At 44.2% G+C, this 10942-nt stretch overlaps 1 protein-coding gene across 1 annotated transcript in view; it reads left to right on the forward strand.

The window, feature by feature from the left end:
- The window catches only part of CHTF18 (chromosome transmission fidelity factor 18), a 54912-nt gene that overhangs the window by 23162 nt on the left and 20808 nt on the right, over positions 1 to 10942 (forward strand). The window contains exons 11-17 of the mRNA XM_015818254.1: positions 372 to 508; positions 1531 to 1624; positions 2316 to 2414; positions 4894 to 5024; positions 6383 to 6548; positions 9125 to 9349; positions 10116 to 10265. Coding sequence (XP_015673740.1) covers positions 372 to 508; positions 1531 to 1624; positions 2316 to 2414; positions 4894 to 5024; positions 6383 to 6548; positions 9125 to 9349; positions 10116 to 10265 — 1002 coding nt within the window. The remainder of the gene's footprint in view (positions 1 to 371; positions 509 to 1530; positions 1625 to 2315; positions 2415 to 4893; positions 5025 to 6382; positions 6549 to 9124; positions 9350 to 10115; positions 10266 to 10942) is intronic.

The raw sequence follows: 10942 nt of genomic DNA on the forward strand, positions 1-10942 counted from the left end.
AAAGATTGCCTCCTTGTGGGTGCTCCATCACTGGAGATCTTCAAGAAAGGACTGGATAACCATTTGTTTGGGATGGTGTAGAGTCTCCTGCCTTGGGCAGGACATTGGACTAGAAGACTGCCAAGGTCCCTTTTAACCCTATGATTCTATGGGTAGAAACTATGTCTACTAGTCATGACAGATGAAAAAGTCTCCATGTCCAATGGTGTAGGATACCCTCTGGGGAACGTTTGGTCTACCTTCTTCCTTGCTTGTGATATGACTGGTTAATGATGTAGTGCTCAACTAGATTGATTCAAGATGACCCTTCTCAGAATTTTCTGGCCCCATGTATTATCCCTGCAATTATTTTGGCCCTCTTGTCTTTTCAGGCATCTATCAATGTGCTGTTAAGCATAACCAATCAGAAAGCTGGGATGGTACAATCTGAAGACCGACCAATTGGGGCAAAGAGCAGAGGACGAAGCAAGCTTCTTCTCCGTCCAATCATCTGCATTTGCAATGACCAGTAAGAGACTGTGTTTGGGAAAAGTATCTGTGAGAGCAGGCATATCACCCCACACTGGATACAAAGCACTGTGGGATTTTCATCAAGATCTTGGCAGGCTTTCAAGGCTAATAAACCTTGATAGGATAAATCTCCCATTTATTAAAGTTGTCTGAACATTTTATTTCAAACCCCTCCTCCCTTTTTTATGTGAGATCTTGCTATTGCCCAATCACCATGATTCCCTATTAGATTCTTTGGTCTTGGGGAAACGTCTTCAGTATTGTGGTTCTGAGGAAGTGAGGCTGATGATGGTTGCTGCAGCATTTGTATCCTATTTTCCTCTAGGTTAGAGAGCCAGTTTGGTGTTATGGTGAAGGCACCAGACTCAAAACTGGGAGATTGTGAGTTCTAGTCCCACCTGGAGTGCAAAGCCAGCAGGGAACCTTGGGCCAGTCGCTTTCTCTCAGCCCTAGGAAGGAGGCAATGACAAGCCACTTCTGAAAAACCGGGCTAAAGAAACCTGCACGGACTAGTCCAGGCAGTCACTATGAGTCAAGAATGGACTCAAAGGCACCATAAATTAAAAAAAAAAATCCTCAGGAGGATCCCAATAGCATACATTTTTTTCCCATCTCTTTGAGGTAGGATGGGCTGAGAGAAAACTGGCCCTGGATCATCCCATCAATTTCTCCCAGGTCCCAGTACAACACCCTCACATCTGCAGTTATACCAATTTGAATATACAATATTCAATTCTCTTTACAATAGATACATTTATCGTCTGTCCTCCCTCTTTAACATTACATCATGATTCTCTTCTTCCCATATTTTACCCTTTCTAATCATCAAATCTATAAATTACCAATTCATTTTTTCCATTTTCAGCAAAAAGGGTGTTTCTAATCACAAATGTCTTTTCCTTAATCTAAAAGTCAAATTTGCCATTTGTCAAATTCTGTTATTGTCACCAGCCATTCCTCTGTTACAAGTATTTTCATATCTTTCCATCTTCGTGCATATTTTTTTCTTCTATTTTCCAGATATGTTCCTGCCTTGCGGCTTCTGAAGCAGCAAGCTTTTATTCTTAATTTTCCTTCAACTTTGCAATCTAGACTGGTCCAGAGGCTACATGAGGCAAGCACACCCAACCACATAATTTTATATTTCCTTTTTTGTGATCATTTTCTCTGCAGTAAGAATATTGTGTAAGTAAGCATCAAAGGATGGTACAGGTAGTCCTCGGCCACAAATGAGCCCAACATTTCTGTTGTTAAGTGAGTTTTGCCCCATTTTACAACCTTTCTTGCCACAGTTAAGTGAATCATTCTAAATGTTAGGTTAGTAAGATGGTTGTTTAGTGAATTTGGCTTCCTCACTGACCTTCGTCATGTCACAAAAAGTGATCGCATGACCCTGGGACGCTGTAGCCATAATGAATATGAACCAGTTATCCAGTATCCAAATTTTGATCACATGACCATGAGGATCTGCAACAATTGTAAGTGAAAAATGATCATAAGTCAACTTTTTTCAGTTCCTACGTGCTTGTTTAGACCTATGGAAGGTCCTTTTATCCTTCTGTTGCCTGCGATGTCAGAAGGGACTTTGATGGCTCTCTATCTTAGAAGATTGACTTATCTGTCACTCTTAATGTTCAGAAGCTAGATAAAAACAATACTGGTACAAAGGTTTTTTGCTCCAAGTCATAGTCAGGATTTTGCTAATTACTTATGCTAATTACTGTAATAAAACAACTTTGCTAATACATTTTGTGTACGCAGGGCCATCTGTGCAGCAGCATAATGCCCATCCTTATGCTTTTCAGATTGCCATCCTACAGGGCATGAAAGCTGATATTGGGGCACTCACAGCATTGTGTGAGAAGACTGACAACGACATTCGCTCTTGTATTAACACTCTGCAGGTTAGTTGTATTGTTGGCAGATTCTGTTTTTCCCCATCTTGTAAGTTGAAAGCAGAGTTTGAATGCCATACAAATGCTCTATTATTATTTGATAACCATGCTCATACTGTCAGATTTAAAAGGTTTTGAATAAAAACTTCCCTATCATGGTACTGTTGGGTCACTATAAAAATGTGCTGCTGGAGAACCAGATATGCAGCTCTAAAACGGGGCTTTTCAACCTTTTCAGAGATTGTACCACTTTTAGGATATGGCAATATTCAAGTACCACCAGTTCCCTAGCAGGTGGGCGTGGCCTGCTCGACACCACTCACTGGACACAGCTGACTCGAGACAGCTGGGTCGGAACAAGTCGCACCAGCCAACTCAGTGTGGGGACGACTCAGTGCTCCACAAACTCCTCGCCTCCCCAAACTGCTAGCACCCAAGCGCATGCGTGCGCGCACACCGCATTCTACGTTTGGGGACTTTTATCCACAGAGGAAGGTGAGGGCCTTCTCCCCAAGCCCGGGGGTGATTGGCAGTTTGCTAGCTCAGATGTGGATAAAAGTCTCCAAGCTTGGAATGTTGTGTGTGTGCATGTGTGCATAGCATTCCAAAAGAGACATTCTTCTCCCAATCCCAGATATCGTTGGTGTTTCCCTGTCCGGTGTCCCCTCCCAGCAAAGCAGGAGGTGGAGGACAACGCTGCTGTGTGTGGAAGCGCAGAGAAGAAAGCTTGCAAGAAGCCACTTCCTCTGAGTCCAACTTCTGCCTTGACAGATCTCTGGAGAGCAAGAGGAGGTGGCAGGGGAGCAGTGCTCCCAGGTCCTGCACAAGGAAGGCTGGCTCTTCTCGAAAGTGAATTCCTGTTTCCAATTGTGCGTGGTAAGAATGCTGGCTTGTTGGGCAGCCTTCCCTCACACAGCTCCTCTGCCACCCCCTCCTCTCCAGAGATCTGCAGGGGAGACAGAGATCTGGAGGGCAAGGTGCAGCCTCCATATTGGCCACTTCTACCTCTCCAAGCCCTCCTCAATTAAGCATACATTATATAAATCAAAACACAGCCAAAAAGAAAACAGTTAAATCACTAATTACAGCTCTTCACATATTTTCTGGAAAAACCACCTTTATTGATGTTAGGAAGGAAGAGCAAACCTTATTAAGGAACTCTTAACAGGAAGGGAATTGAAGACTCCAAAAGGTCTTGTTCTTTCTAATCTGCCTTCCCTTTGAGCCTTTAGTTCTCATTATTTTATTATTAGGTATTTAAGAAGATGATCAAAGGCCTTCATAGCTCAGGATACTCACCTTAAAATCAAACCCAGAAAAATTTAGTTAATCCGCAATACCAGCCTATGAAGAATGAAGATAATCTTTGGGCCCTGAGAGCATACAGGTATCAAGTCAGAATATTAATGGCACACCTGTCAGCAACTGGAAGTACATAAGTCCATGAACTTCCCGTTCCTGTCCCACAACTCAATTGATACATCCTTTAATTTTCAGACACATCATTTTCTCACAGCTCCTTAAAAAACCCACAAAGTATACTGTAATTAGCAGGAAAAATAAATCTAGCATTTCTGAATTCTTTCTCCAAGGGGGAAAGGAAAGTTCACAGCCTGCAGGTTGCTAGCAAAGTCATCAAAGAACATAGTTATTGCTATTAAAGGCAAGAATAAATAAATCAATTTTGCAGCTCTCCTGTTACTACATCCTCTTACCTCCAGAATGTGGTTTAGGATTGCACAAGGGGTTAGGCTAAAATCCAGTTGACTGGTTTGCAGCCAGATGTTTGGTACAGACCTTGCCAATATGATTTTAATAGCCCAGGAAGGGATAGAAAACCAGAGGAAAACTTGGCAATCAATAAACCATGATGGACTAGGCTTGTTTTGTCCTATTTTGATTCTCCTCCCCAGCAGCAGCCCATCGATTTTAGAACTACCTCCTTTGGAGCCTTCCTGATCCTAATGGGGCTGGATCCTGCTTCCCCCCTGCAGCTATCTCCTTCGGAGCCTTCCTGATCCCGCTGGGCCTGCTGGCATGACATCGGGCAAGAGCGCCAGATGAGTCCCACTTTGCAGGATGAAGCAGGCAGACTCGAGCGCTAGTCAGCCTGAGCTGTGTGCCAATCAGCTGGAGCCCCGAGATAATCCTAAGAGCTCAGCAGAGCCCCGGCAACATCGCAGCTCCAGCTGACTCTCCCACAGTGCTTTTCAACCCGTCCTACGGCTACCACCTGCCAGGTGCCAGTGTACCACCAATGGTACATGTACCATGGGTTGAAAAGCCCTGCTCTAAAAGACAAGTGCGGAACTCAAAAATTGCTGCATATCCATAAGGAGTAGAAATTTGGTGAAAGATTCTCAGACAGATGAACTTTTATTTTTTGCTTGCTCAGATTCTTCCTGAGCTAAGCTAGTAATAATCGGAATCTGGCTTTTTTCTTCCTGTCTCCATCCACCCCATGTGACCCAGTCTCCTCTCGTTCAAGTTCCTGTATAGCCGAGGCAAGAAAAAGCTGAATGTGAGGACAGTTCAGGCTGCAACAGTTGGCTTAAAGGACCGGAACAAAGGGTTGTTTTCCATCTGGCAGGAGATCTTCCAGCTGCCCAGAGCACGGAGGTGAGAAAGAATTGTTATTGTGTCTCACTCAACCCTTTCTAGACAGGAGACCAATTGCACAAGTTGCAACCATTGTGTGCTGATTAAGAAGTTTGACTTCGAGACCAAAAAGACCCTCTTCAGCCCTACAACCTCAATAAAGTGGCCCTTACTCAGTTATACTCTTTCAGCTCAACCTACCTTGCCAGGGTGGTCATTGGAAGAAGTGTGGAAGATGCACAATGTAAATGATCTTTTGATCCTGGGGAACAAACAACAGCCCCCATCAGAAGCAGGAGCATATATGGATCAAAGCAAACCCAGTCAGGCCTCCCGTTTTTAGTAGGCTGTATTTGCAAAACTTTTTTTTTTCATGTTAATTCTCTGAAACATTCTTGAATTTTTAATTTTTAACACTTTGAAATTCTTTCTTAATCATTGTTTCTGAGGCCTGTGGAACAGGTTTTGCTGAAATTTTTCAAGTTTGTATCCAGAACTGTCCAATACAGATCTCAAAAGTTTTAAAACAGAAGTGCCTAAATCAGAATGACACAGGATAACTGCTTGTATGCTGCAATAAATTAAGTTGCACAGGAATTCATCAGGTATCCTTATTTGTGCAGAGGGACTTTAGGCCAGAGTTCCCCAACCTTTCTGGCACGGGGGAGGGGGGAAAGGGAATGGTTTTGTTGGAGGGCCAGGCGTGCACAAGCACCTGTTTTCCCATGAGTGGGGCCCTGAGTACTCACATGAGTGGGGGCATGAGCACCCACAACACTCGCGTGAGTGGGGCTGCGCATGCATACACCAGCCAGCTACTCATACGGCCCAGTTGCAAATAGGCCACAGACTGGTAGTGGCCCATAGGTTAGAGACCCCTACTTTAGACCCTTGAAATATTTTGTTCTGGCTGGGAAAATAACAAACTATATCATGACATTGAATGCACTTTATTTTATTATGATATTTGAAGAAAGCTAGATACAATAGTCAACCCCCTTGGCTTTAAATGAGGATTAAAAGTTGCTTATCGTGTCTCTGGATCATTGACTCTGCATCCTTCAAGCCAAGACTCTTGCCCTACTCTTTCTTCTGTGTGAAGTGTGAGTGCACTTTCCATTAAGGTTCCAGATGTTAACATGTCACAGCTACCAGGCATTGGGGAGCAGATAATAGTATATTCAAACTTTTATTATCCAGAGGCTTTTCATTTTCACCAATTTACTAAGATAAAGCATTCATTCATTCATTATTTAAGATATTGACTGCCCTTTATCTGTTCCTTAACTGAAATAACATCAAAATGCCATTTATTGTCTTTTCTTTGCTATTCCCAAAGAAACCAACCTCTGTCTTATTGCTTCCTTTTTCTTACCAAGGAAGAACTTAGGAACAAACCCTTCCCTTCCAGCCAGCCTGCTTAGCGGAGCTGATGATGAGTTTGGCAGAGGAGAAGGTCAGACATCCATCAGTTCCTCCACTCAACAGTTCCATCACATTTTGCACCTCAGTCTCTCTTCAGGAGAACATGAAAAGCTTAGCCAGGTATCTACCAGTACTTAGATTAACTTCATTTCCTCTGTTCAAATCTGTCTCCCCATCTCACCACCTGTGACCTATTTGGCAGTGGTCCAATTGTGTTTGGTTTGCTGAAAGAGTTCTATTGATTCATCAGAAAGAAAGAAATTTTATTAAAGTTTTTCACAAAAATAAAGCATGAAATACAGAGAAAGATACAGGTAGTCCCTGTGGTACGAGCCTAATAGAGCCTGCCCATCTAATCATCAAATGAATCAGACTCAGTATTACTGTCATGTGTCTGACTAATGAAACACTTCAAAGAACTTTCAGGCATTGTTTAACCTAAAAAGCCTTTATTAGTGTAAAGGAGTGTCAGCACAGCATGGAAAAATGCCAAGATCTGAATTTCTCTTCCTTTGCACATAACATTCCAGGCATTTCCCCTCCCCTGTTTTGGGGTCATGATTCACATCTTCCAATTAACCTGGAGGGCAAAGATTCACTTCCGTTCCCGCAGGCTTTTCTCTCCTCTCCCCTTCTCATCTCAATTAACTCTAAAAGTACCAGACAGTTCTGCATATTTTGTCAAAGCAAGAATATTCAATATTAGCAGTGTTGACAATTACAACATTTTAAAATCAAACTCATTAATTGAATCAAATGGATTGTTAAATAAACGAAGATTTGATTTACTATTTCCTCCAATGGCTGCCTGAAATGAGAGACTTTTCTCACCGCTGCTGCAGGCTGTTTCCAACCACAAATCAGTTGTTTCCGGTTTCAGTAACCACAGTACTTGTAAACTGCCTTCCAAGTAGGCAGTAGGCTTTTTTTTAAAAAAAAAAGCCCATTTGTTGCTAGGCAGCTCAAGCTTCTTCAGAGGGGGGTGGAGAACTCTACGATTGCAGCTGCCCCTAAAGCAGTGGTTCTCAACCTTTTTAATGCCGCAACCCCAACCGGTCGTAAGTCGAGGACTAAACCGGTCGTAAGTCGAGGACTAAACCGGTCGTAAGTCGAGGACTACCCAGCCGGTTGTAAGTCGAGGACTTTCCCTGCTCGGGAGCGCCGCGCATGCGTGGTTCCGCCCCCTGCGCTGGCTGAGGCGTAGCTGGCAAGCGGCAGAGACGGAGCAGGCCGACCACCAGCTGGCCCAGCCCAAGGGAGGTAAGGCACCCGCCGGAAAAGGGGGGAAAAATGGCAGACAAAAAAAATGGCAGACAGCTTTGCTTGGCGACCCCCGTGAAATGGTCGATCGACCCCAAATGGGGTCCCGACCCACAGGTTGAGAACCACTGCCCTAAAGTAATTTAGCTTAAGCGTCTCCAGGAGTTTACAGAAATCTCCGATTGCTTTAAAACACACACACAAACACTTGCCAGCCATTAGCTTAAGTATCTCCAGCCAGGCATGCAGAGGGAGATGAGGGTGGAGTTTAGAGAACTGTTGGTTTACAGAAGGGACCTTGAGGCCATCTAGTCTAACCCACTGCTCTCACAAGAGAGTACTGTACTGTATTTCTGATAAATGCCTATTCAGACTCTTCTTAAAAGCCTCCAGTGAGGGAACACCCACAACTTCTGGAGGCAATTTAAATTTAAAACCTTTAAAAAAAAACACACTGCTCCTTATCAGGACAAGCCTCTCCAGCCAAAATCCAAAATGGGGGGGTGGGGTGGGATTTCCTTCCAGTAAGTGTTAGCAGAATCTCTGGTGGGTCTATGCTAGGGAAAGGAGCAGCAGCAGCCACGTGCTATAAGCTTCAGGCAAATGCAATGAATCTTGCAAAATACCGTACTTACAAAACAATAAAAAGCAGAGCAGTTCCCAAAGTAATTACAAACAATACAGTACAGTACTATAGAGTAACAAAAAAGAATATTTTAAAATACTTATAGAAGTAATTCTAGCTCTCTACAAGCCGTCCTCAAGCCCAGCAAGCAACAGATCTTCCACACGCAACTCCAGGAAAACAAACAGTCCTGCGGCCTGATCTTGCTTGTGCTGACCAGGCACAAAAAAACAAAACAAAAAAAACCAGAAAACCCCACTTCCGGCTTCTCGTAGGCCCGAACCGGCCCAGGCAAGTCAGCCGAGACTGAATCCAAGTCACATGGCTATAGAGGCCTGTTTTTGATCGCAATTTTGAATGTCTAATGTAAGTACCCTTTCTGAATAACCTCATTTTTGTGAAATCTCGCTCGTATCAGGGGGATTACCTGTAATGAAAAAGATACAAAAAGTGTGAAAAGGAATAGAGATAGTTTCTTTCTGTTCTTTGCTATCTCTCATGCTCTTCCTTTACATCTCCCATCAATAGTCCCCTTCCCCTATTTTGATCCTCTGTTGTATTCTTTCTTAGCTAAGGTGATGTGTTGCAGAACGTATTTGTATTCATCTCACATGATCCTCCTGTCTCTTTCAGCTCTGGCTAGCCAAGAATAAATGCCTGCGGTGGGTCAGCTGTGGTGATGGGGCCTGTGGTGGAGTGGGTGCAGCCATGTTCCCATGGTTAATTGTCCTGGACCCCATCTACATAACGGTCGGTTTAGTTTTGGACTCTTCTGTTGTTCCTGGCTTCACCCCGGCCATCTTTCTTGCAGGGCTTGTACGACAATTTCCTCAATATGAAGGTGAAGGATTCCAGTTTGGACTCTGTCTGCTTGGCCTTGGAGTGGCTTGGCTTCTCTGATCTGCTGGGCAAGGCAATCCTGTACAGCCAGAGCTTTCAGCTGATGAGATACTTACCCTTCCTCCCAGTTTCTTTCCACTTGCTCTTTGCTGCTTCCAGTATTCCCAGACTGATCTACCCACACAGCCAACAAGAGGTATGAATGAAGAGAAAACCATTGTGGACTGGCTAGGGCAGGGGTGTCAAACTGCCGGCCCACAGGCCGGTTGCATCATGCGGAGGCTGCGCTCACCCTAGCTCCTGCAATGCGAAAAAAGTCACGATATGTCGCAACACATGTGACATGGCGGGTTTGACACCCGTGGGCTAGGGAAAACAAAAAAGTGAGTTGTAACATCAGGCACCTTCAGGATTCAGAACATTCCCAGATGATCATGAAATGGAGAACTGCCCTTTCCTCTCCTTGACTCCTGATGCACCTGTTTTCAAAGTTCATATGCCTCTTATGGAGATGAGCCATAGTTTAAGGATAAAAAAATTGCAGTTTTGCATGCAAATTCAAACAGACTCAAATTTGGGTCTGAGAGGAAAACTGCAGAAAACTCCTAAGTGGAAGATCTACTGAATTGGTATCGGCCCTTCCAGATAGACGGGGGAAGAAATGAATGCCACAAGAAAGATTAGAACCTCATTTTATTTATTATTTTTCCTTCTTTCCAAAGGTAGTCAAGGTGGGGTAATCTTGACTTTCTTTCCTGAACTAAGTTCATGTTTTCCCAACAATTGTTGCATTTTTCCTTAGGGCTGTCTATAGAATGCAGCTTCTTAGGGAGGCTTTGACAGGCAAAAAAACCTTTCACAACCTTTGTGGAGAAACTGCTCTGTTTGTCAATATTGTGCATGACAGAGTTCTTTGAAACTTTGCCTGACTGCAAATGTCTCCTGTTGTTTTTCTCATTCAGGCTCTATCAAAACTGACCCAGATGCATCACCTGGTAGTTTCCATGATTTCTGGAATTGCACCCAACTCGCGCAGTCGTGTCAGACCTCAATCTTTTACCCTCGAAGCCCTTTGTCTCCTCTTAGAGATTATTTCACCAAAACTGAGACCGGTAAGAAAAACTCCTTACTGGGGGTTGGAAGGGTTTCATAGGTCTGGACTGGCTGAAGAAGCAACACAGTGGCTAGAGAGACGATAAGATCCAAATCCTTAGGTCAAAGACATTGCCCCAGAGCTGCAGCTCAGTCTCTGCTTTGCTCTCATTTGTGTCCTGTAGTGTACGACATGAACGAGAGCCAGTTCATGGAGGTCTAATCCTGCCTAAGCAAAAAGCCAGCTGGGCGATCTTGGCCCAGCTTCTTTCAGCAGACAATGGCAAACCATTTCTGAGATCTTGCCAGGAAAACTGCAAGGACCTGTCCAGGCAGTTACCAGGAGTCAACAATGACTCAGAGGCGCGCATGCACACACACACACACAGCATGAATGCAATAACAATGCATTCTGGTAAGTGATGATAAACAATACCAGCTGAAGCAAGAATGGAGAGCTGTTTACCGAGAAAAACAATTTTGTGGGGGATGGAGGGAGGAGGAGAGAGGTATTAGTACGGTCAGTGGGAGAGGCAGATATGGCGGGAGCAGAGGACCATATCAGGTTAGGGGAGCACGCACACGCTATTTACAAGCTTGTGGGTGCTCCGGTCCTCAGGTCTCTACTCGGCTCCCAGGAGACCTAGATCCCCCGGCCCGGGACCATCGGCTGTTGTTATGCAACGCCAGGTCCGTG

The sequence above is a fragment of the Protobothrops mucrosquamatus genome, unplaced genomic scaffold (assembly GCF_001527695.2).
Source record: "Protobothrops mucrosquamatus isolate PMUCROS unplaced genomic scaffold, P.Mucros_1.0 scaffold708, whole genome shotgun sequence".
In the NCBI taxonomy this organism is placed as follows: domain Eukaryota; kingdom Metazoa; phylum Chordata; class Lepidosauria; order Squamata; family Viperidae; genus Protobothrops; species Protobothrops mucrosquamatus.